The 25,100-nt window shown below is 37.5% G+C and overlaps 4 protein-coding genes across 15 annotated transcripts in view; 2 read left to right on the forward strand and 2 right to left on the reverse strand.

The window, feature by feature from the left end:
- Positions 1-80: 80 nt before the first annotated feature.
- LOC111246463 (uncharacterized) lies at positions 81-5,430 on the reverse strand. 5 transcript variants are annotated; one of them, XM_022796096.2, is made up of 4 exons: positions 5,353-5,430; positions 3,324-3,761; positions 3,020-3,147; positions 81-2,865 (listed from the first exon to the last, which is right to left on the reverse strand). In XM_022796096.2, exons 2-4 carry the CDS (start codon positions 3,711-3,713, stop codon positions 750-752), a joined length of 2,634 nt encoding a protein of 877 aa, XP_022651831.1. In that variant the 5' UTR covers positions 3,714-3,761; positions 5,353-5,430; the 3' UTR covers positions 81-749. The 5 variants fall into 5 exon arrangements, with proteins under 5 accessions (XP_022651831.1, XP_022651830.1, XP_086840754.1 ...); XM_022796095.2 differs by having other exon boundaries at positions 5,139-5,430; XM_086984628.1 differs by lacking the exon at positions 5,353-5,430 and adding an exon at positions 4,749-5,132.
- A 2,322-nt stretch (positions 5,431-7,752) lies between these two features.
- On the forward strand, positions 7,753-11,893 carry Tango14 (transport and golgi organization 14). 3 transcript variants are annotated; one of them, XM_086984663.1, is made up of 5 exons: positions 7,753-8,281; positions 9,656-9,788; positions 10,275-10,385; positions 10,626-10,772; positions 11,240-11,893. In XM_086984663.1, the coding sequence occupies exons 1-5, from the start codon at positions 8,240-8,242 to the stop codon at positions 11,428-11,430; spliced, it is 624 nt and encodes a 207-aa protein (XP_086840789.1). In that variant the 5' UTR covers positions 7,753-8,239; the 3' UTR covers positions 11,431-11,893. The 3 variants fall into 3 exon arrangements, with proteins under 3 accessions (XP_086840789.1, XP_086840790.1, XP_086840788.1); XM_086984664.1 differs by having other exon boundaries at positions 7,754-8,106; XM_086984662.1 differs by having other exon boundaries at positions 7,755-8,937.
- A 150-nt stretch (positions 11,894-12,043) lies between these two features.
- The window catches only part of LOC111246471 (mitochondrial ornithine transporter 1-like), a 33,052-nt gene continuing 19,995 nt past the window's right edge, over positions 12,044-25,100 (forward strand). Inside the window, exon 1 of the mRNA XM_086984658.1 lies at positions 12,044-13,722. The gene's annotated coding sequence lies outside the window, so the exon portion shown is untranslated. The remainder of the gene's footprint in view (positions 13,723-25,100) is intronic.
- Positions 15,507-25,100, reverse strand: part of LOC111246470 (uncharacterized) — a 16,409-nt gene continuing 6,815 nt past the window's right edge. For 4 of the 6 annotated variants that reach the window (XM_086984656.1, XM_086984653.1, XM_086984655.1 and 1 more), the window contains 3 exons: positions 20,177-20,593; positions 19,367-19,669; positions 15,507-19,031 (listed from right to left, as the gene is read on the reverse strand). In XM_086984656.1, coding sequence (XP_086840782.1) covers positions 18,822-19,031; positions 19,367-19,669; positions 20,177-20,560 — 897 coding nt within the window. In that variant the 5' untranslated portion in view covers positions 20,561-20,593 and the 3' untranslated portion in view covers positions 15,507-18,821. The remainder of the gene's footprint in view (positions 19,032-19,366; positions 19,670-20,176; positions 20,594-25,100) is intronic. The other 2 variants (XM_022796119.2, XM_022796121.2) reach the window with 2 other exon arrangements.

The raw sequence follows: 25,100 nt of genomic DNA on the forward strand, positions 1-25,100 counted from the left end.
GAACAACAGAGTCCAAAGACAAAAGGCAACATAAAGTAAGTGATGACGTAGTGTGTATCCTTATAAATTGACTAGATTAATTTGAATTATTATACATTCACTCCTTATCTATTTATTGAGGGTGTGCTCATTCCAATTCTTCTTCGAGCCAAACCGTAGCTTTGGTCTTTCTGGTTGCAATAATGATATGTTCATAAATATATAATAATAGTTCATTATGTTAATGAATACACAAGACTGCTGCGTATATGTTATATCTTTTACGTGTTCATCTATGAACTAAATTACTGAATAGAGACCAACCGCTGTAGTCTACAAAAAATGTACAGTTATCATACGGCCTTGCTTAGCAGTACTTTTGGTTTCGTTAAACACAATCAAGACCTGAACGAGACAGCTTTCGGCAGTTGCAAAGATTAAAAAACTGCCTGTCTCAAGAGTGGCCTCGTATAACTTTTTCCTTGTTTTCGTTAACCTCGCGCTATATTCTTCAGCTAGCGATTATGCAGCTATCACTAATCACCATTCAACAACTAGCTGATGATTACCCATCCTCGTAAAAACAGAAAATGTGCTCACGTTTGCGTTCTTCACAAAGTGAATCCATCTAGCTGTATAACTGTGTGTTGCTATATATATATCTATATAGTGTATGTAGTTGGCTGCAATATGTATTTCATTAGAACAGCAATAAAGATTGGCCTATTCTAAAAGCAATGTTTTCCAACACTGAGGCGACATTGCCTCTCTTACGTGACCTTATCAAAGTAGAGAGTTCTTCCGACGTCATCTGCTGTTCTGCCATTCTTTACAGCTGTCATTAACGGAGTCCCATCATACTCTTTTCCCGGTGTTTCTGGTACTGTAGATGTATCTAAAGGAGTAAAATGTGCTTCATGCCATTCGAAAGTTTCGCGATGGAGTAGTACCTGCTGCCCAATGAGTCGCGAATTGGATCCGGTGGGCGTTACCGAAGAAGACGTCGGACTGAGAGTTGGGGTCAATGGCTTATCGTTATCACTATTTAGACTCGTTCGTGTTCTAAGCGGCACTTGGTCAAGGAAACTAAAATCACAGGGCAGTTGAACACTTGCCGGTGAATCTGCTCCATCAGCCGGACAACCGGTCAAAGGCCGGGGCTTCTTACGTGGGGAACGACGCTGTGGTGTATTAACTAGTTCTATAATTTCAGTCTCTAATTGCCTTCCTCTGTTATTCTTATAGAGCTCTTGTTCGGTATTATATTGTGAGTTCGTCTCCTCTGACTCTTGAACCAGATACCGTGGAATGGCCAAAAAAAGTTGCATTTCATTTACTTTTTTTGGGTTACGAGGGTCTTCTGTCTCATCTGTCATTCTCGACGGAATTTTGCATGGATGGCCTCGTAGTATTGACTGTGCCTTCGGAGATTCACTACTGGTGGGGCTAATATGCGAGAAATTGGGGTTCTTCATGACTAATCCCTCACTATGGTCTGGAATTAATTTTCGTGGACTTCTTCTAGCTGTTGGTGTTGTACAACCGGCAACGCCTTTTTCGTTTTCTGAGGACCGTGAAAGTTTATGGGTTGGCGATTTTTTTTCCAGTGGAGCTCTGGGGATAGTGGAGGAACCTTTTCTTGTTTTAGGTTCTCGGGAAGGCTTCTGTGCAGATAGATTAAGATTACCCACGTCACGAGATTTGTGACAGTCCACTTCTTGTGAAACTTTGTTCTTATGAGGGCTTTTCTGTTTGTTGCAAAGCTTGGTACTAGGACTAGAATGTCTTTGAAAGGACCTGCTTCTTACCCGTCGTTCCTCTGCTTTTGATTTCGATTCTAGCGAAGTTGCACGGCGTCGGGTGGATGCATTTGTCGTACGCGCAGACTTCCTTGGAGATCTGCATAACTCTTGAACTTTTTGCAATAAACTTTCGCTTTCTGATTCAGAAATTTCGCCATCTTCTTTTAACTGCTCGTATTCAGGACTTTGGTTTTGAGAAACACGCGTTTTCACATGAAACTCCACTGAAGATTCTTCGTAAACAGATGGTTTTTTAGAGTCATCTTCTTTGGTTGCGTTTGCACGGGCCTCGGTCTTTGGGGAAGTGCGACGATTCTTCATTTGGGGACTCACCGTTCTCCTGAAGTGTCGTTCCGACCTAGACAACGATCGACCATCACTGATTTTCGCTTCATCTTTTTCAGTTTTGGTTGAAACAAGCCTGCATATACGCTCACGTGTTTTTCGCTCGTTCGTCCGCTGTCTTTTGGAATTTTCTGTCTCCTGCTCTACTTTTCGTTTTCGATTCGAATCTCCTGTATCGCCATGTTTACCATTTCTCCTATAGGATATTTCTTGACTTAGCCTTTCTTCTCTTCGATTAACCACAGCTTTTTGTTCCCTTTGATTCTTTCCATAACTATCCCTCTGAGGGTGTTTATCGCGCTCACGTCGGTCTCTGCTGTCCCTCCGTGGGGGCCTGTCGGAATGTGATGTACTTCGTCTATGGCTATCTTTTCGTTTATCGTTTTTACTATTGTAGCATCTTTCATTGTTTTCTTTACACAGTCGAGACTCTTCAAACTCAGATGATTTTTTCCGTTCGCTTCCTTGACCTGTGGATTCCTGACTCTTACTGGAGCTTTCCGAAACCGCTCTTTGGGAATGCTTTGGTAGATAATTTCGAAGTGTATCAAGCTCCTCGCGCATACTCTGCCTACTGTCTACAAAAACAAATGGGGTTACTTTCTGGGAATGATCTGGCTGTCGTGGCACTTGTGGAGCTGAATGAGGCTCATAATTACCCGGCATTTGAGGAACTATCGAAGGCAATGGCTTGGCACAATCCTGCGCTAGCTTCCTTCGAAAGCACAAGGCATCGTACCTGCAAATGGAACGACCAAAGAGTTACCCGACGTTAGCTCTTACTATTACTGTAAAATAATTATTTGAGAGAATAAAACGTTTTGATTTCTATTGAAGTACATTCTAAAGTGAAACTGAAGTGTAATAAACAACAAATTAGCACAGCAACTAACTTGCTCTTTAATTTGCTCAGCTCCTTGTCCTTCAGGGTAATAATGTGATGCGACGATTTGTACAGGAGAGCGAGGTTTATCTCCAACTGGTGGTTCGCTTTTTTCAGTAGTCCGATCTCATGTTTGAGCTATAAATAATAAGTGAAATTATATGTTTTAGATTAATAACCTTAGATTAATAACCTGCGTTAAACCTTGGCGAATATCTCCACTACATGTGAATACACGACATGCATGGCAGCAATAAAACTATATATCAAACATAAAATAAAGCATATAAAATCCATTCATAGTAGTTACAAACCTTTTCTACTTGTATATGGTTAACCCTTGTTGGTGGTGGCCTGTTCCTATCCGGATTTCTCATTTTATTTTTGGCTGTTTCCTTGAACTTATTTGTGAGTCCTTCGTCCATAAGGTCCATTGAATCGAGGCCATCATCTTCATCCTTTTGCCTACTCTTTTTTGGGGAAGATTTTGAGGCAAGCTTCTCTTGCACCGTGGTATGGTCACTTCCATCATTGCCAGCTAAAGATGTTAGGTGAATTCTCTCTGGTTGGCTTTCAGACTCTTTTTTGCCTTGCTTTTTCTTGTTGTTTGACGACGCTGAAGTCGATGAAGACGACGTCGACAATGAAGACGATGATGATGAACTGGACGATACCTCGAGATCACCATAGATATCATCCTCCATTGTCTCCTACAACTCCTTTATTATTACTGGAAAAAAAAGCGGCGCATACTGGAAACGAAAACAAACGTATAGAGCTTGTGTCAAAATAAAAGAATTTCTACAATATTCAAGGTCGATTATTATTGCTTAGCTGAGTCTTGTAGGTTCATTGATATTTGGAAGCATAAATTAATGAACACGAAAAAAATATAAGCAAAGCAAATGTTATATCATCATGATACTCATAAAATGTTCAGTGAATGCTTTAAGAACCTAAAAAGAATGTAAACTCTAACAGCGAAATGGTGCATCTGTTGGAATTGCTCATCTTGTATCGTGTTAAAGTTAGGCGTGCTGACAAACATAATTGTTTACAGATCAACTGAATTATAAATTATACCAATTAGAAATGCTTTCACCTTTACATTTCGTTCTTGTTTTTCACAAACAATGAATCCAGCATGGTATTAAACAATTCGCCCGTTTACCACGAATAAGTTGGACATATGTCAATTTTATCCAATAACAAAAAATTATGATTGATTTTGTAAGAATTTGTCCAATAATTTTCATACTCCTAGTTAGCGCAGCTGCTTAGCGCGCGAACTTTTAAAAGCGTGTTTAAAAGCAAAGAGTCGATGGTTCGGGTCTTCCTTAGGAGACGTGTTACACGATTTGTTGTTTATTAATGTGTCTAAGTTTTACATTTTTTCGAATCATTCTATTCAATTTTTGGGATGTTGTTTTGATGCGTTTACGAGGCTAACCGAGATTTGGAACTACAATATTTTTGGCAATTGTTTCATGAGTTTATTTATGAGTTCCATGTAAAGTGAGGTCGAACTCTGCTTTTGTTTTGTGTACGCAAGTTGCAGTAACGTTTTTCAGAGTTCGTGCCATTTTGACATAAAATGCTTTATTACGCATTTTATGTTTTATCGATGTCCAGCCACTAGAGCAACTGTAATTCGTTCTCCAGATAGCATATAATATTCTTGTTTGAGCTTGTCTCTTCGTAGTAAGCGAGCCGCTAGTCTTACCTAACTACCTGCTTACCTCTTAACAAATCCCGTCTGTGATTAGCTTAATTATCCTTTATTGAAGTAACCACATAATCCTCTATTTCAGTTTTATCGTATTACAATAAGCGATTACTTTTCCTTTTACCCGTCGAACTCGTACAAGAGCTAAATAGATAGTTCCTGTGCTGATTGTAAAAACCACAAGTGCTATTCCACCGTGTTCTGTTTCAGCGACAATGGAAATATCAGCTGCTGCAGACTCCATACACCGTGTCAATATGAAAACACGAAGAAATACGGGAACGATGCTAGGGTAATTTTTTTTGAAGGCCTCGATCTCGGTTTTGACCGTCAGCTTTAGACGAAGTAGGTTTGAGTCTATAACGTCTCTGTGATGACGAAAAGACCTAAAATTAAATCTCACCGTTGCTAAATGCTCCACTAACAAAAACGTTTCCTCTGCATCAACCAGTACGTAATCTAAACAAAAGTCCACAAAAGAACTTTCTACTTTGAAGACACTAAGATCAAGTGCAAGACCACCATAAAATCAAACTTCGCCACTTTTCTTTGTGATTGGACGATTGGACTACGTCTAATAGAACTAAGCCACGAACATCTATTACTGCGTAGTTCACCTCATTGCTTTCTAGCAAGTTCCATCACTTCACTCCGGCAAAAATTTACGCGCCTCTTGTAGGCGCGAGAAATCAGCAAAACACCAACAAACGAATGAATGAATGAATGAATTCATGTATTCAGGAATGTACTCATAATAGAACAACGAACCAATGACAGTCCTCATTCTACATTAAGTTTCAGTTCATGATGAAGCTGAGGCCCAATTAAAATAAAAAATACGTCAGGATAGAGTAGACGCTTTTTCACCAGCCTAACTGTCTACGGAGGATCGTTGTCAAAAATGAACTGCGATTGCTTGTTAATTATGGCAAAAACGAGTTATATACCATGTTTTACTATACTACAATTAGTATATTTTCTCGGTTTTTAATTTTTTCCCGAAGTTAATTTAAAACAAAAACGTTAAAACAAAGATATGGGACTATTTAGAAGACAAAGTAAAATAAACATAATTATTGTACGATCTTGCATTACCATATATTTCCAGCAAGACGATCGAGTATTTCCTTAAAATTCGTTTGTTTTATACAAAGCATACACTATAACTAAGTATTGGAATAAGATCAACGTGTTTTAAATTTTTGAGTGCTAAATGTTAGAACGCAATTTTAGATTACTGTAATTCTTATTGCAAAGTTTTTTTGATCCACTTTTTTTAATCCATTTGTTTGTAAAACCTGTTTGTAAAATGTATATATATATATATACACGTTTCCTGTCTGAATATACTGTTCTTTCAGGCGATGAACATTTTTTGTGAACTTGGATAACACTACCTACAGCAGGTAGGAATTTAACTTCTGCGTTCAACATGCTAAAAAGTGTCTTCAGCAAGAAACCGTACAGATATATATATATATATATATATATATATATATATCGTGGATACGAACTATTGGTCTCTGCCAGCTAACGATAAACCTAAGCCAGAATGTTTTCTTTATGTAGCAAGGTAGCTTAGCTGACAATAAACCTAAACTGCGGGGAGTTGTGCTGCAAACAACTGGATGGTTGGAAGTTCTTCTCGATAGTCTGTGGATTAGGAGGAACTAAGCCTGGAGAAATTTTTTTAGAAAAGTTGAGCGTTTCTTAAATAAGCTATGTTCTTGGGTAGCAAATTAAAGTCTGTCACTCTACTGAGTTAATCCTATATGTCGGAGGAGGTTAGCACGTGTGCCGGGGTGCTCCGAGCAAATTACATTTCGTGAGCACCATCTGGCTCGGATTTTGTGTAATCTTGCCCACTGAATCATCATCACCGTCTCTAAAACAGTGCATCTACAAATAAGCCATCTGTGGGTACAAGCGAAAGATGTAATGGAAAAAATACAGTTACGAGTGGGTTAAGTAGACGGTTTCTTGCTGAAGGCACTCTTTAGCGTGTTGAACGAAGAAATTAAATTCCTATCTGCTGTAGGTAGTGCTATCCAAGTTCACAAAAAATGTTCATCGCCTGAAAGAACAGTATATTTAGACAGGAATTTGGTCCCGACACGTGGTAGTTACGTGTATACTATGTGACTGAAATAGCTCGCGGCAGAGAGCCGTAGACATCATTTTGTGTTGCATCGCCGCTTAAACCGAAAATGGAAGTATGAACGCAATCCAGTAAAAAGAACAGCCGAGTACTACTATAAAAATGTACGGCAGGCATTTCGTATGGGCCCGCTGCCGCGGACTAGTGCAAGCCGTAGTTGATCGCATCGAGCGGGGGAAATTGTCTCTGTTCGTTGGAAACAGTGGAACCGATACGAGCAGGAGATTGCGAGAGTTTAGACAGCGTGAAGATTATGAAGTCGATGCTCGAGCCGGGATGTGGCCGCGTTTTTTTATTGTTGAAGTAAATATATGAAAATACTTCTTTAAAAAGCGTAGTGACACTAAAGACATACGATAAAGGAACATACGGCACGATTTTTGGGTCTTAGTAGGCTCAGCAGAAAGTTGCTAAGGGCGGTAAAGAAGTATATGGTATGATGATCTTTGGACATCAACTCCATGACTTTGTAGCAGCTAGCGAATACGTACTTATAAACCATATTAATGTTTAAGGCTCCAAAATGACAATACACACGATCATGTCTAGCAGCGCGACAGACATGATAAGAAACTACGTTTAAGTTGAACACGCAAATTCCTTATGTTTTGTTTACCACTTAATTGTGGGAAATTTCGTAGCTCGGTGACTAGCCTATCACTTCACCCTCTCATGATAATGCAGTGAAAATAAAAGTCTTTTACATTGTCGCGTACGTCTGCATAAGCGAATAAGCTCGCTGCAATACTGGATGAGTTCAATTCGTGTAGTTTTTTCTTCTTGCGGATAAAGACCATTTCTGCCCGCCTTTCTCGCACTTATGTAGTGTTCGCGCAGCTGTCTGCTCCGTCAAACTGACAGACTACCGGTGTAAATAAACAGTATGGTCGTCGCTTATATGCCGATTATTTCGTACGCTAAAAATCGAAATCGATGTACAAAAAAGATAGCAAAATTGCAATGCAGTTCTGTGTAGTACTGTGCTTGTGTGACAATTTACTATATCTTCGTTTAGTCTGAGTATCATATATATCCTCACTTGATTTGAATGTGACGGCTTTGACAATGCTGTTCAGCCTAAATCCGTTTAAGACTTGGTATCAGTCTATTTCGCCGTTTTAATTGTGATAATGGTAGTTCAGTTCGAACGTCTGACCGCTGGCTGAGTTGTCCCTGAGTATTAGTTGGCGGCGAATCCGCGCACAGCCGCATGGTAACCGCCGACACCTGTCAAAATATAGAACGTCAGTTAACGCTGAATTTGAAGCTAACAGTTTCGCGTATGGAAATGTTCGACGACAAACATGTGCTACCGAAAGCAAAATTGAATAGGTCTACTACATCCAATGTCAAGTGCTTTTCAAGTATATCTCAATCTTTCCAAACATGTGCGTCTGTGGCGTGTACGCCAAGTGACAGATAACATTTCTTGCACTGTTCCTTCAGAATTTTCGTCACCAGAAGTCTATTTAAAAATGCCCAATCTAGTATGAATAAAATAAAGGTTACCTCACGAGCACCTGGTCACTAGCTGTGCTGTGGGTAGATGTAGATCATTAATATCGTAGACTCGGTGAAACGTATCCAAAACAACGTTGTTTGCGCGTGGTTAGAAAAAGGAAGGCAACTACTTAACCCATTTCCTACAACTTCCTTCTTTTGCCAAGGCTCAACTACGGTGCAGCACTTAGTTTTGTTCAGCTGACTTATCTGTTTGTTCAGCTATTAATTTGATCCAACGATATCTCGGAGCGTCACCACATCCAGTAGTCTATGATTACCTAGGGTAACACATGACCGTTGTGTGGATGTATCGGGTTAATTAAACGAAGGAAAACAGATAGCTATGGGTCAAGAAGCGGAGAAGTTACATAAACCAATTTTGAAGGACTCAGAGGGGACCCTGTTTACTTACTTTGCGACAGCTGCGCTTAACGTAATATATTTTGCACTCACAGTTCATCAAGCATTGAACTTTCTATTATATAAATTTGCGCATGTGATAAAGTTCCTGTTCTCTTCTGAAAATATCCGAAGCCTAAAGGTGAGCTGTTGGGGTCTCGTTTTTAAGCTACAAGTTATTCAGTTTTAACTAAAAGCTGTATCAGCTGACCTGCGGGATCGTAAAGATGTATAGTAAATATAAAAAATTAACCGTCGTTATTAATATTAAATATTGTTTTTTGGCTAATTTTGTAGAAACTATGCATGAATATACGTTTTCAAGTTCGTTGTATTATTGAACGGCACGAACATGAAATAAACAGTACTTATTTTACTCTGCTTGTTTTTTAAATATAGACTTCCAAGGATGCCATCGAGCAGTTTGTTTTTTAAATGTAGACTTTCAAGGATGCCATCCAGCAGTGATCATATAGTAGGACTTGCACTGTAATTATCCATTTGCTTCAACTCTGCATTTATTATATGGCAAACCTGAGTAGATAACAAAACAGAAAACACAGACTCTATAATAACTCGAATCAGATAGGCAAGCGTCCGCATCGACGACACAAACGTCTTACCTGTTTAGTCAATACCTAAGTCAACAAAAACTTTGTATCAAAACGGAACCTTTTCTATTATAACATTCATCGGCGATTTCCAACTGTTCAAGTTGTAAACAGCAACTTTTACAAAAATATCTCATTTCGTTAAAATGGTCATTTGAGATCAGAATGTGAAGGAAGGCACAGAATTATCTTTTTGTGCTCTTTTGGTGCAATATTTATACGCTCCATTTGAATAATTGTCTATTTCAGAGTCTTCCAAAAAAGCCTGCGCATTTAGCGCTAGTAGTGGCTGATCCTCCTGTGCGATTTGCCGATCTCGCTAAAGTTCTTGCTTGGTGTCACGAGACTGGAATATATTATGTCACTCTATATGATTTCGATGGTAGGTGGTTGAGGCCCGAAGAGAGCCCTCGGCAGTTTTTGTGTTTGTTTTGCATACTTACATGTCATATCAGCAGCCCTATATTTTGAATAAAATCCGGCAGAGGTCACATGCCTATACATATAATATTCAAACTATAGCTGTTCTAATATATTTTGGTCAGGCTCAATAGTCTTCAAAGTTGATTCAATACCTATTTTCAGTGTTAGATAGTATGATGTAAAGCACTAGATCTTTTAGTTTGAAGAGTTGGCTATGTATAAAAGATGTATTTGTCTAATTTCATTGACAATCACTTAAAAACAGCGGGTAGGCTCGCAGCTAATGGAACATTATGTGCCATACATTTGAAGATGTTTTGGAATGGATATGTCTTTCATCAACGATGTGCTACCAATAGCAGTGAAACCGCTTTTAAATCATATCATATTTAGTGTGATTGTTCGGTATATGCGTAATTTAATATCATGCGATTTTTGCTTTTAGGACTGATCAAGAGTTCGCCTAACGTGCTCCTAGAAGCAGCAGCTCCTTTGGCGCGAGGCAAGTTTAAAATCGAACTTCATTTTTTTAGTCAAGAAAGACACAACGAAATGGGTAAGTCATAGGATAATTTCTGTTGTATCCTTGCACTATTAATATTATTGCTATTTAGCATCCTGGATGCAGGATCTCATGATACATTCTACAAAATTCAGGTTTAAATCAAGTAATACGTAAGAAGATACTTTCTGTGTAGGTGTGGTCGATAAAGCAGCAGCTCTTTTAAATTCAACATTCTTTCTGTTTATTATACGATATAACTTTTGTGTAACCAATAGTCAATTACGATTCCAGCGTCTCGAAACAACGTGTCGGGTGTGGTACACGTTCATCTGGCTGCTTCAGAAGATGGTCGAAGTGCCCTGGTAGAGGCGGCACGAGTTCTGTATCGTAATGGAACGACTGATGTCACCATTTCGAATGTCGACCAACTTCTTCGAGGTGAATAGTTTCCTAATTCTTTGGAACAAACAGGTTTTTTTTAAAGCCAAAGATATACTTCAGAGATCTAAATCAAATTTGATGTAAAGAAAACCGAAGATATTGGTGATGATACCGGGAAATGTTGTTGAATAGGAATTGCTAAGAATATATCAAAATACCTTTGATATTAGGGTGTATTGCCACTGCATTCCACCGTGGAAGTTCAAACAATGTTTAAATTACACGAAATGAAAGCTGGTACTCTCGTTTAAGGCTTAGTACCAACTAAGAATTTCAGCTATAAGGGCTGCGCTGGTCTGTTGTCTAAATAAAGTTGTTAGCATGTCGAATTTTTTAAGCCTTTGACCGTTTAAAGGTAAAAACTTCAACTCATGTTACATTGTTATTTTACTTTTAAATTTTCTAAATTTAATTGATTTGTGCAATTCCCCTTGAAACAATGACATTGCATGTTTCTTCTTTAGTTCGTACAGATTGGCCAGAGCCAGACCTTCTCATCCGGTGCGGAGGTGTGCATTCGCATCTTGGATTCTTGCCTTGGGCGTTGCGACTTACTGAGTTTGCAGATCTCTACTCTCACAAATATCTCCTTCCGTCAGAGTTTCGGGATTTGTTATACAAATTCGCAAAAATAGATAGAAGATTCGGGAGATAGATTTGTTATTAATATACAAATATAAAATTAAATGTGATCTACGAAGAAAATTAAGTGAACACAGCTACCCTATGAGAGCAAATTGTCTGGTCGCTAGTAATAAATGTATTTTTATTGGTTATTTAGCTCAATTTATACCGTGTAGGTCTTTATGAGGATGCACTAAGCGGATCGTGAAGTTTCCTGGGCATAAGGTAGTGTTTGCTCATTCTGTACAGATAAATGAGTAACCACCAATAAGCTATTTAGCAGTGGTGTTTTTATTATTATTATTATATGAACTTCAAGCAGGTGACTGTTGACAATGTGGCATCGATTATTACTATCTATTTTATTCATTCAATAACCAACCGTCGCAGTATATTGTATGCAAGACTTGCTCCACTGTATGTAAGTTGAACTAATAAAAAAAATATTAGATTTTCGCGAATAAATGTTTAATAAAAAAAACAATGTTGAGCTACGATTGGATTACTTGTAACCATCATATTTATTATATACACATCCAATCATTCATTATACGATATATATGTTTGGAAACTATACCGAATGTGTTTACAGCAGGTTTAATCTCAAATCATGCGCATACGTATTGACTATAATCTTATTGCAGTGTTCTTTGTCAAATATTCAGCATGCTGCATTGGTTGTTATCGATTAACGAGTTACAGAAATTTTGCCTAATGTACAATGCGCATTAGGTCGATGGCCTTTTATAGGGGAAAAATATAGCCAGATCTTCTAGACATTATCTAAAACTAACTGTAAATTGGATATTGATTTGCAGCCTTACAAATGGACGGATCCGTAAGTAATTGGCATTACGCAAATTTAGACACGTCAATGATTTTTAGTAATCTTCATTAACTTGTTGTTCTTGCGTGATGAGCAAGACAAGCTGAACGTTAAATACTATTAAGAGCTACGACCGGGATTGAGCTCGAAACAGAAGAAAAAAGCTTTGGACGTATCGTGTGGTGAGAAAACTCAATTTAAGTTGTAGCAATCACTTCGAAAATGCTTACAGGAAGGAAATAATTATTTTGTTACATAGAAAAATAGTAGTAATCATGTAATTTGTTAGATTAGGCTGTTATCAGTCTCCATGTAATTGTGCTACATAACACAAATCGCACGCGATCTTTCCTGAATTATTTGCATGAGTCAAGTATGTTTTCACTGTTTATCAATTATTATACAAAGTTTCCGTTTTGTTCAGGATTTATGAGATCTCCTGCGGAAAACGGTGCTGCTAGTCTGCACTTGATAATAGAATTGACGCGTGTGAGTCGAATACGTAATATTTGATTTATATCTAGCATTGGTAAGAACTTGCTAAACTCAAACGTCCCGTTGATATTGGTGGCGTTATCCACAATTCTACAAATTGATAGATAACTTTAACAGATAAATAGATTGAAGTAGTATCTGTGGATAAGAAGTTTACATCGACAAACAATTTTAGTACATAAATCTCGATGTATGTAAATCTTGTTATAAGTTACACTTGTTATTAATTTATTTGTTAATAAAGCACTTCTAAATTTTGTTGGTATAGCGCAAATATAACATTTAAACAAGGAAAGTTTGATTCTATAAGCTCTCAACAATTTTATCTCAAAATTTCATATGACTTGAAGAAATAAGGATGTGTGTTTATAGCCACGAGTCCTATAGTTTGGGCTAGATGGTCCATTAAACGCTAACTAAAGTCAATGTATACCATGGTGAAAAAATACGACATGTTTATGTGTGCTATCAATTAAAATTGTGTTTAAAAAAGATGAAATGCGGTGCTTCCTTCCAGTTGACAAGGATGCTAAGCACTACCTATTTGTCCTTGATTATTGGCATTGTAATGGGTTGCCTCTAATAACAATAACGAAAAGCTTCCAATAACAGTAAATAATATATGCCACCTATTTCTAGGTTCAACCTTTATTCTTCATGTATCACCTTTAGGGTACGAAAGTAGCTTGGCACCTAAGCATACTTGAGAGACTTAAGAAATATGAAGATCTCGAATTCTTTCAAAACGTTCTGTAGTCCGTAAGGCATCTAGCTTATTTTGGGATTACAGTTTTCGAAATGATGAAGGGTCTTCTTTAAACAAACATCGATATCGTCTGCGATAAATTGAAAACAGACTTCGAGGAAAGACAGTGGATTTTTTAGGTCGCTCTAGCAAAGTTCATCTTCTGCTAAGTGTATCTAGCATTTTTTTTAGTTAAAGGAAGTTACGCAGCGATGGTGCTTCTTTTCGAACTTCAATAAAACTACTCTTTCATCAAGGTGCGTGTTGGAGATCAACAAATTATTTCCTCTAAGATATAGTTGATCCTTGGGTCTGCATGTGCAAGATACTATGTGTCCTTCCTGCCCTTGCCTTCTCGCGGGTCTACTTATTTTCTTGGTTTCTTATAAACCTGTTCATTTTGGTTTTTCTTTAGCGACAGGTGTAGTCTAAATGCATGCTTACTAGTGTGTACCTGTTTTGGAGCAGTATGTACGTTTTGATCTAGTTCGCCAATGAACGTGGTTAGCTCGCCGTACATAATGTTGATACTGTCGTAGCGAATGAAGAATGTTTCGAGGTTTGTTTAGCTGAGTTACGTCAAACAAGCTATGTTTTGGCAGCCTTTACAACAAATGGGAGTGAAGATTCTAAAAATTTTCTAGCTAGGAAAATAACTAAACGGGATTCTCTCTGAAAATTTTTCATTGTTTTTAGATCTAACAACGGCTATTAGCAAAAAATAAAGATCATTTACGATAGGTCTCTCTACTCAGCAAGTATATCACCTTTGATGAGTTCAACAAATGTTGGGTTTCGTGTGACAAGTCAAATATTTACAAAAGAAATATACCTTTAAACTCATGTGCCACGCGCTGCTAAAATGCACAGGTGTTAAAATCAAGAAACACATAAATGCAATATTATGTTACAAAATGAATGCTATAAGTACGTAAAATCCTTCATGAATTTTCAGTGTCAGAAAAAATCACTATTTTTTGTTTGCGTACGATTGCGCGCGCGAGGCTGCTTCATCAATTACTCTCTAAAATTATCTTCTAAAAAGCAAAATGTTTTGGTTACCAAGGTTCATTTAACAAATAATATAGTTCTATTGTGCACTCGTTGAAAAATACAAAGAATGTAAAGCGCGCTGGGTTGTTTACCAACCACTCGGACCAAATTATGTAGGATAAAGCAAAAGCGATATGTGCGACTATAAGGAAACTCTCTATTTTATTTCCCACAAACAAAGACTGTGATAGCGATACAAAGTTAGGATACGAAAAAATCATAACAATTATAATAGTTTACACACATAGCATTGTATGAAGAAAATCCGTAGACTTAGTTAGCGGTAATTAGATATGCCACATGGATCTTAACTATGAGTGATAGTGATCGTGTATCGTATTAAATTGTATCACGAAAGTTCCAGTCGAAGGCAACGTGCAGACTCTACAATTAGAGTATAGTTCTACAACGAGTCATAAGAAAAATACTCACAGAACAATCACTGGGATGTGAATACTACTCCGCAATAATGTTACGACACTGATGAATGTCACGAATAAGATAAATGATGATAAATGATTAATCCAATGGACGTTGTTATTTTTGTCCTTTTAAAAAAAACCCGTCTACTTATACATCTTTTGTTGAACATAGTTGATGTCTAAATACTTGGTAATCTCAAAAACGTTTTGGGAACAAGATTATAAATGTATTGTTATCCATACACCATTTACTTTTTTACAAGTGCCCCTTGATTTCTTCTGTTAGAATTGTGGTAAAGAACAAAGACCGGACAGAAAAACTGAGATTCGAAATTATCTCTTCGAATTTACTTATATACACCAAATTTAACGGACGATGACTGGATTTAAACTTTTAATAAAACTATCATACATTTTCCAGTTAAATTCATTATTTTAGCAATCATCCACAGAGGTGAGACGTCGCGTATTTCACCATCATTAATGACATATATTAATGTTGCTAGAACAAATTATTCTTTAGTGATCTCACTATTAATTGTGGGTATGTTAATAAATACACGTCATTGTTCCATATATGTACCATGTATCATCAAATTTATTTTCAGTCCACAACAAACATTTTCAATAAGGTATAATGTCATGTGAAAAACGAGTTATTCTTACCAAAATACAGCGTAAGTACAATTTACAGGAAATTTCATCAAAATCTTCACGCTTATTAATAAATTGGTTTTCACAGCTATAATAATTTAATGGCTGATTTATTTTTGTGACAAGATCTAAAGTTTTGCCAGCTCAAAAATGTCTGTATGATTTACTTCCAATAGACTACTTCCATTCGTTAAAAGATATCAGTAAATATCGCTGCAAATCCAGACACGAGTATCATTCATTCGTTTTTTTGATATCTGTCGTTGCCGTTCTAATGCCGTGTCTCGTTTATGCGAAGGACCTATTTTTGCCGTACAATTGCATAAAATATAATGTTAAAAATAGCTTTTGTGTCATACTTTGCATACAGAATAGTCATGAGTACGTTGATCGGTTTTAATACGTTATAGTCACGCTAACTCCATTAGCTCTTTTCCTGAGGACTGGTATGCAATGATCTAATTTGACTGGCATCGGATGTCGTAATTGTCACATACGATAATCACTGGCATGTTTCTGTCATTGATGCCTCTATCGCGATTGTTCGATTCAAGGGGTGGTATTTATGCTGCACAAAGTGGGAGCTTCAAAAGTAGTACTGGACAGTCCTTCAGAGGAACCGTTTCAACATGCTGTACATACACATATGACTTAGATAGTCTAGATGGATAATATTTTAGGTAGGTAGCGTCTTCGCTATGCTCCAATCCAGATTTCAATAAGATACAAATTTATTGTTCACTTATAGCCACGTGTAGAACTATCTGCCGGCGTCAGCCATAAATTGGGTCCACCCGTGGCTTATCGTGCACACACAACGTTAAATACCAAACATTCTAGACTATCTATTTAAGGCAATGGTATCTATCAAACGCCGTCCAAAATCCAAAGGCGTTTATATGCATGAGGCGCTACCAGTCATGTGGGAATAGTAGCTAACTAATATTTGGTGTTGTTTACAGTCAGCAAGTGTTCCTTGTACTCGGCTTTATTGAATCAGCATCATGTGATATCCAATGAGAAGGGTTAAAACGATTTCTATATTACTCTCGTTTTGTCGTTCTTTTCTCAACTTAATACACTTTATTCTCTAGGAAACACGCATCCACGGACACATGCGCTTAGACGCATGTTGCGTACTTGTCGTAACACGTATGTTTAACACATTAAATATGAATACATGATCGCGTCAGTATTAATACAAATATCTAAACATGTTTGAATGAAACTCTCGGCGTGGCATAGAAGCAACGCCTTCGTAAATTTATTCGTCACATATCTTGTAAAATGCATACATACGATGAACTAACAACGTTGGTTCATATGCTTAACTATTCCCTTGCTTCACAAATTAATTAAATCTCATACATAAATTGTCTAAAAAATAACATGTTAAAGAAAACATGCAGCCAAATAAATTTTTCTGTCAATTCTCGGTTCATTTTCATGGCTAATAAATTAACCATATATCAAGGTCAAACATGTACTTTGAGGTGGATCGTTCAAAAAGTTATAGCATTCTTGCTTAATTTCTACGCTTCAGATGTCATATACATTTATAACAGTTATTCTTCTGCTGTCGTGCAAAGCTCTGGGTATAGATCTTCAGTTCCTTTTAAAAAGCCTTTTTGTCTGAGCATGATGAATTATATGCTATATAATATTGCGTCACACGGCACCGGTTGCTTCTGCTGAAATCTCTAATTCTGTCACATGTACATTACAAGGTAAGATTCTATTCATTGCACCAGCAAAGCGTTGCTCACCGACCTTGGGTGACTAGCTGATCAACAACAATATGCTTATGGAAAATGTGTGTCCTAGTCAGCAGAATCGGTCTTACTCTGCAAATAGTGGCTAAGGGAGATTTCGATTTGTGACAAAGAAGGCTTCGGTAGAGTTAGCGGGAATGAATTTCATCGCTGAATGAAAATAGTACTGAAACCCTGACGCCAAACTGCATACAACGTATCCATTAACAATTCATCAACTCTTCTAAGAATCAAGATTACACCTCTGGCGCTAATATAGATGAGATACGTAAAAAAACACCGCATACATAATCCTTATATTCCGTATCAATTTGCCTATCCGCGCAGAACAGACGCGAAACAATGCCCGCAAACGACGCATCAGACATCTACAATAACGTTAATTTTGAAATCTTAGATATAAACCTTAAGTAATACACCAACAGACATTTGTGTGATTGCAATTCACCAGGCTTAAAAGCTTGGTTCAGAAGCATTTTGGGTCTGTGAGCTCAATTACTTTGCTGTTGCCAACAGTTCCTGTGTATCGTCTGGCGAGCTCACCATCTGGCGATCAGATAGCCGATCGATAAATAGACAAACTGAATACTCATTAGAGTTGAACAGCCCTAGAAAATACAGAGCTTGAATTTTGCATGTGAAAAAGGCAAAAGTAAAATTTCAGGCGCTGATCTAATGTTCTATACTACGGCGTTTTTATTGTTACTGGTTACTCACTCAGCAACCCTAATTTTCAAGACATCATTTAATGTTATACTGGTGGCTTGTTTCGTATCACCCTAGATTACTGCAAAGCTATGTACATTCGTAGAAAGTCATGTTCGAGCGAAAAAATAGAGTTGATAGTACAATCTGCAAATCTTGTTCTCAATAAGGTGGTGCCCTTCGACGAGGAAATGAGTCCTAGAATGTCACATAAAAGGTTGTTTAGATCAGACACATCGTTTCTATGAGAACACGAGAAAACTGTGATGAACTAAAAAACTAAACTGGCGTTTTTTTGTCATAACCTCTACTAAGTTCAATGCCAGCCTTTATCATCGCTACAGTAACAAACGTGCCATAATTAGGCTTCGCGCTTCTAAACAGATAACAGATGTTGTTTGTGTGTGTGCATTCTGTACAGATTTGCTTTGTCTCATTATTTTGCTGGTTTCACAATGGAAGCTTGCCTATTTGGATTAAGCTAAGTAAAGTTTAGATTGACGTGTGACATGCCGCACAATATTAAGCATGTTGCCGTAGAAGAGGACACCACAAAGTTAGCTGGGCAGTGTCATTATAGTGGCAGTGTCATTTGCTTCCACTGAAAGCACTTATACGTTGCCTGCAGGGTTCGTCTTCCCACAGCGAAACATGCGCGTTCGAAACAACAGCGTTCTTAATAAAATATTAATATTGTATGTTGTGAATGTGTACAGATGAGCGATAGTAGACGGCTTAACTTAGCAGTCTCTACCAGTTTTTCCATATGTAGAATGCTATTCCAGCTGTGATGGCCACTCCTGTAGTTACCATAATAGCTTTGGGAAGAAAGTTTAATAAAACGTTTTCCCAACCACCATGCTCACGGACCCAAGCACAGACGCGGTCACAAAAAAACTCCCAAACCCAGCCGAGAATCTCCCACCGAATTCCACCACCTTCTTGAGTATCTCGCATTGCCTGTTGACCAAAGACAAAACGAAGCTCGAAAGTGTGAACATGTGTACCATTCGTGTACTACTCTATGGTTTGCCGACTTATTTGTACAAACTGTCCTTATTCTTAGTTGTGTACGCTTTTAGTGCATTGCACCTTCATTTCACATTTCTTTTTCTTTTTTTTTTTTATCATGTTATCGGTTATCTTCAGTTTAGAGTCGGAAAATATTCAATAAAAATGAAATATTATTTAATAAAGTCAGTCAAACAAGTTAATAATACATGAAAAAAATGACTTTTTTAACTTGCATATGCTAGGTTCGATGTGAGATCGTATAGCATTTCGACGCGTTTTACCTTGATGATAAGATCGGAACAGAAAAAGAACAGTGTAACCAGCCGTTCTCTAGAGAATCCGTCGTGAAACAGTTCAGTCATGAGAGCTATCAGATTTTCTCTTGTGACCGTGTTCATGCTGAGTGCTTCAGCCTGCTGCTTGACTCGTTGACGTTCCCGTGACCTGGCGAACTCATCAGCCAATCGGGAAAGTTGACGACCAGCGTCGCGATACATTGGGTGGGAGCGAAGAACCTCCTCTGGCGATGGAATAGGCTCAGACGTAGGCCCTGATAAATGGGAGTAGACTAACCTAGCTGGATCCTTGAAAGTCATGATAGAACAAAAAATCTAAGTCATATAACGTGCGTAAGTTTTCGTACGACGATTAGATAAGACAGGCAATCGATTACACAAAAAATTGATTAATTATGTAGCAGGCGAAATTAGCAAAGCAATGAATACGAATAACAATTTTAGCGAATTAGGTGCGCATAGAAGCCCCAGGGTTCATTATAGGAATAAAGAAGGTCGTTGATTACTTCACGGAATATCGGTAATGTAAGTTTCTTTAAAGAGACAATGATTGAAAGCAAACTCTTAATATATATAGCCAGTATAAGTTGAATACAGAAGGGACACAACTTTACAGATTTTACTTTAAAAAAATGTTTCATGTATAGGCATGCGCAGACACACATAACAGTTCAACCTTCATATTTGTTAGGAAAATATGTTACATACATATAAGCAGTGTCAATACCTATACAATTACGGCAAACCGGAACAATCTCCCGCGTGCGTTCTATCTATGAAGGACGGGACACATACAACAATTCTATGCGGTCGCCCTTGGGAGTATTTGTTCCTAGGTTGTGTCGACATGAAAGTGGAATCTAGATGTGAACTGGGGCATGAAAAGGGTTCGTTTGACGAATACGAGGGTGCAGTTCGACTGAGCTCATTTGCAGCGAACCAATTATCAGTGCTAGAGCCTTTTCCATTGTTGTAGTTATTTTGCAGTTCAGCACCAAATACCTCCTCTTCCTCGTTTTCCGGGCTCTCGATAACAACGTGGTTTCTTTCGATTTCCTGCGACACGAAATCTCTCAAGAGCAAGCGGCCTTCTTGCTCTGTATCTTCCTGGCTTGGATTGGAGCTGAACATGGGCCTTATAGGAAGGGCCATCTGAGCGAACGTTATGTTTTGAAACATAGCTGGAAGTGCACGTCGTAGGTTTGCTTCGTCCTGAAAATAAAGCCAACTCATATGACATACTCATTGACATGAATAACATAGGAATTTTTAAGGTTCAAATCATGTTTATATCGTCGAAAGATTAGATACAAATTTCGTCAGTGTGAGACACTATTAAAAATGGTCATGTCACTACTGCACACGTCCATTCACTGCACGACTACGTCAGACTTTGTGAACGCAATCTTGAGAAGGTTTGTAATAATATACCATGCGTTTCTGTCTCGACCATTTGCCGCATTCATTTGGAGCCAGATAATTCGAGCAAATTTGATGCCCTTATCTTTGTGTGTATCTTGTGATAACTTTTAACTATCTATGAAGTGGTAGATCTGTAAATTCAAATAAACATCTGCAAAATTAAACAAGTAGAACTTTCCTTATTCCTTAACAGATTAGAACGTTAATGCTTTTGAAAACTGGTAATATATAGGCATTATATATTATTATTTTTATAGACTAGTACAAATTATCCAAGTGTTTCGTACATGCTTCATTATCTTCTTAAATAGTTTCGAAAAGCATTTATAGGTATAAAACAGAATGTATTCAATCCATTATTATCCGATGATGCATAACCGACGTTCAATCTATAAAAGCATAGCAGTGACTGAGAGTTACGCTAGGGAAGAGCAACAAATCAATCTTTCAAATGCGTTCGTGTAGATAAATAGATGTAAAGAAAGATGCAGGTGTTGTTCTCTACCGAAGCCACGTTTGTTTTCTACGAGAATTAGTGGCATGATGATGAAAAAGCACATAATAAGGCAACAATTCTTCTGGAAAAAATGGACCACTTTGTACGGGAAGCAACGACTGCTGGGGCCGAGGGAAAACTGCAGTTTCAAAAACTTTCGGGAACAGACGTCTGACTGCTGCAGCGTTTTTCAATGCCCATACATCATGAGCTCCTATTATTATGCAATTAGGAGCTCCAATAGAATTGTGATAAATTTTGTTGTTATCACTAAAAATATTGATACGATATGCAGAAAAAACAAGATAAAAAAAAACTACTAAAAACAACAAATATTTGAGCTCAGAACTTCCTGTGTTATAAAGGTATGACTAACAGTTGCTCGTTTTTTCTCGAGGGAGATCCGATGATCAAGTAAAACTGCGAACGAGGCTGATGCTCGTCACGGGTGAATTCTAATATGTTACTGCTCTAGCCTGAGCATTCTACGTTCGGTCTTGGGTCTCTCTTAAGACCGAACGTAGAATTGTCCCATATTCCTCTCTCTCTCTCTCTCTGTTTAAAGAAACCCATACAATTGTGATGAAGCGGGACTACGGGTAAACTTCCGATCTTTTCATCTTTGTTACCGACCAACACCTGATTCACCGTTATTCCTTTGTAACCAACAATCGCAGAAGCATGAGAAGCTGTCACAAACGTGCACGCGCCATACACAAGTGTGGGTTCAGAATAGGCTCCAACGTCGTATCGCGTCCCAATAAAAGTGCGAGAGTTCGTTGAACAGAATCGACTAACAAATTGCGCATCATTTTTTAATATAATGAGTCATCTTAACATATTACCGAAGCCGACTAGCTCTCGTAAAGGCTAATCTTTTCAGAATCGAAGTACTTTAAATCAAACAGTACTACCTTTCTTACAAAGCCTTGTTTCCGTCAATAGATATAAAACCGTAGTAGCTCAATTGCATATTAGAAAATTTCATGATTTTCAAACATCGATGAGGACATGGCTGTTACATTGGTAAGTCATTGGTAAAAGAAGTGGGCCGATCTATAAATGTGGCCGCAAACGCTTCCATTGAACTGTTCGACTCGAAAAAAGTGATATTCAATATATATATATATATATATATATATATATATATATATATTGTTCGCTCGGTCGAGGCTGTAATAAGTAGGCAGCCCCTGGTTAATTTTACATCATCAGACACACGAATGCATCATCATACTCCGCCATCATGTCCTCTTTCAATTGCCATCAAGATTTTTCCTGAAGATAGCGCGTTGACTGAAGCTGAGACGACAAACTATTGTAGGCTCAAGAATATTTGCCGCGCTCAATATAAGGATAATACGCGTGAAACTCAAACATATTAATATGATATATTGCTGGCTTTCGGCCTATTAATACCCGTCTTTGGTATTTCGAACTTGTATGTACCATTTTGTAGTTTCGTGAAATTTCTATTAATTTCGTTCATCTATGTATTGACCGCCACTTAAGGGTATGTTTCACAGGAGATGGACATAATCTAAAATCCAAGCGGTACGACATTTTCGGTATGTTTATAGCCGCTACTGGACCTAGACAGGCAAAGTATACGACTTTAAGTGGTGTTAATTGATTAGGGTCCCGTATCTCGATACAGGTACAACAAATCTTTTCTGAAGGATTGCTGTAGCTATACGACGAAGTTTAAGAAAATAATTAGTAAGAGAACGCAAATAGGAACACATTATTAAAGTTTATCTTCATAGCACGTTAAGTTTGTATCTTAGATATACTTGCATTATACTAGAGGAAAAAATATTTTAAGAAATAGTTTCTTTTTGCGGTTTCTCAGAAACGTCAGATGTTTGTAAAGATTTTTTTGCAGCAGTTGTGGAAGAACACGCATTCCAATTGAAGTGTAGGGGATGTAGTGTTAGAATGACCTCAGTTACCTTGAAGCTCTAAGAAGAGCCAGATTGAGTTCGATTATAAGTTAAATATATTTGACTTCGAGCCTGAGTCTTCGCGTGACCCTTGTAAAAATTATAACGTATTCATAAAAATGTTGAGACATTATTATTATACAAGTTAACCAAACAGACAACATTTGTAAAAAAAAAATCACTTATGCTGCTGCGTATAAACTACAAAGATGCTAAATCTAGCCCAGAAAACAACAAACCCTCTCCTTGGCATTTACAGGAAGGAAAGTCGATTTTCTCTTATTTTGGCCAAAAAAGACTTAAGTACTCATATGAAGTAAGCCTAGTTTAATTACAACACAAAAGCAAGTTTACAATAGAGACATGCCGCAAGATGTAAAAGGATGTCAAGACCCGACGAACTAAAAAAACTCAATTTAAGCTAAGTCGTACCCATAATTAGGACCGTAGATTGGTCTAAGGGTTTTTCACAAAGCATCATGATGGAGTTTTTCTTAGGGCCGTAAGCTTCTGTCTCACTAGGCTTTGATTTACCTCAAACTAAAAAAAAAATCAAGCTAATTGATTTATTTCTTGTTATTCGAAACGTGAAGTAAAGAAATTCGCATGGAACGAATCAGCAATGTATTATACTTGTACAGAATTTTTGTAAGATCTGTACATAGATATCATTTGTGTGCATGCTTAATGAATATGACCCAGATAATATCAGTTAACGTTATTTATACTGCGATTGTCTGAGATGTTGACTTTAAGCGCAAGCGGGTGATAGGTGAGTCTGGTTGGCGTCTTTAAGCTCTGAACAAAAGACAATAGGAAGGCACCAATGCACTGTCATGTTATTCATGTCTACTAGTGGCTTCATCATCGTAGGTCGAATATATTCCCTGGCGAGATATGTAACTTCAACAAGCGTATCGTTTTATTTTTTGCACTATTTCTCTAATTCGCTAGAGATTTTCAACGGATGTAAAATATACTCTCTGGTTGCTGTATGGCAACTATAATTTTTTGAGGTGTGGAGATCAATTATACAGTAAACACATGAACGTGTAGACCTCACCTCTCTCATAATTTGCCTGATATTAACACTGATGCATATTTATCTCGATAAGGATTGCTGTTTAATTAACAACTAAAAAAAGGATAAACGAGCAATTTTGCTGGGTATTTACTTACATAGCAATTCACTATAGTTATGATAACTTAATTGGAAGCAATGAAGGCGTATCGTCAGGTCATTTCATATTAAAAAATTGAAAGTGAAAAAGGTAATCTCTGCCTATCTTTGACGATTCAATTGAAACCATATAATGGCCGATATTGAACAAAGTTTTATCTTCTCGTTATATCAGTCTGTGTGAAATATATTGTCTCACGCTAATGACAGTTATGAAAGATAATATTTCTAATTTACCCTACAACCAACCAATTTGAGTTTCCCAATAACTTAGCGCTAATCAACTAGACTGAGTTTGGCGGTCATATTTAATTTTCGGATTATCGTCTAATTTTGCAGTTTACGCATCTTTTCAAAATGATACGTTCTCTGGATGAACGAATAAATAACTACAGCAAGGCCACAGGTGAGCGTATTCTTAATATCTAACTAACAGTTTTGGCAGAATTGCAAAAAAGGTTAGTTAGGTAGCAAGGAAAGTACGAGTTTACAAACGCTATAGAAAAAAACAACCTATACGAAACTTCTTCTGTAAGATTAGAATAAGCCGCCCAGCGGTTAAAGGCCAAGCTACCTTGCTTCACTTGAAAGCTTTGTATGCGAATACGCGTTTATAATAGAATATTCGAAAACTCGAAAAAAACTACTCATAGTTATTTCGATCCGTGTTTCTCATAT

Source organism: Varroa destructor, unplaced genomic scaffold (genome assembly GCF_002443255.2).
Source record: "Varroa destructor unplaced genomic scaffold, Vdes_3.0 BEIS01000003.1, whole genome shotgun sequence".
Lineage (NCBI taxonomy): Eukaryota > Metazoa > Arthropoda > Arachnida > Mesostigmata > Varroidae > Varroa > Varroa destructor.

Coding starts and splice junctions, on each gene's coding strand:
- LOC111246463 (XM_022796096.2), bottom strand. CDS start 3,713: ATGGAGGATGATATCTATGGTGATCTCGAGGTATCGTCCAGTTCATCA. Junction 3,148..3,323: donor ACCATATACAAGTAGAAAAG/GTTTGTAACTAC, acceptor TATTATTTATAG/CTCAAACATGAGATCGGACT. Junction 2,866..3,019: donor CTGAGCAAATTAAAGAGCAA/GTTAGTTGCTGT, acceptor TTCCATTTGCAG/GTACGATGCCTTGTGCTTTC.
- Tango14 (XM_086984662.1), top strand. CDS start 8,740: ATGGGTCAAGAAGCGGAGAAGTTACATAAACCAATTTTGAAGGACTCA. Junction 8,938..9,655: donor AAAATATCCGAAGCCTAAAG/GTGAGCTGTTGG, acceptor TGTCTATTTCAG/AGTCTTCCAAAAAAGCCTGC. Junction 9,789..10,274: donor CACTCTATATGATTTCGATG/GTAGGTGGTTGA, acceptor TTTTGCTTTTAG/GACTGATCAAGAGTTCGCCT.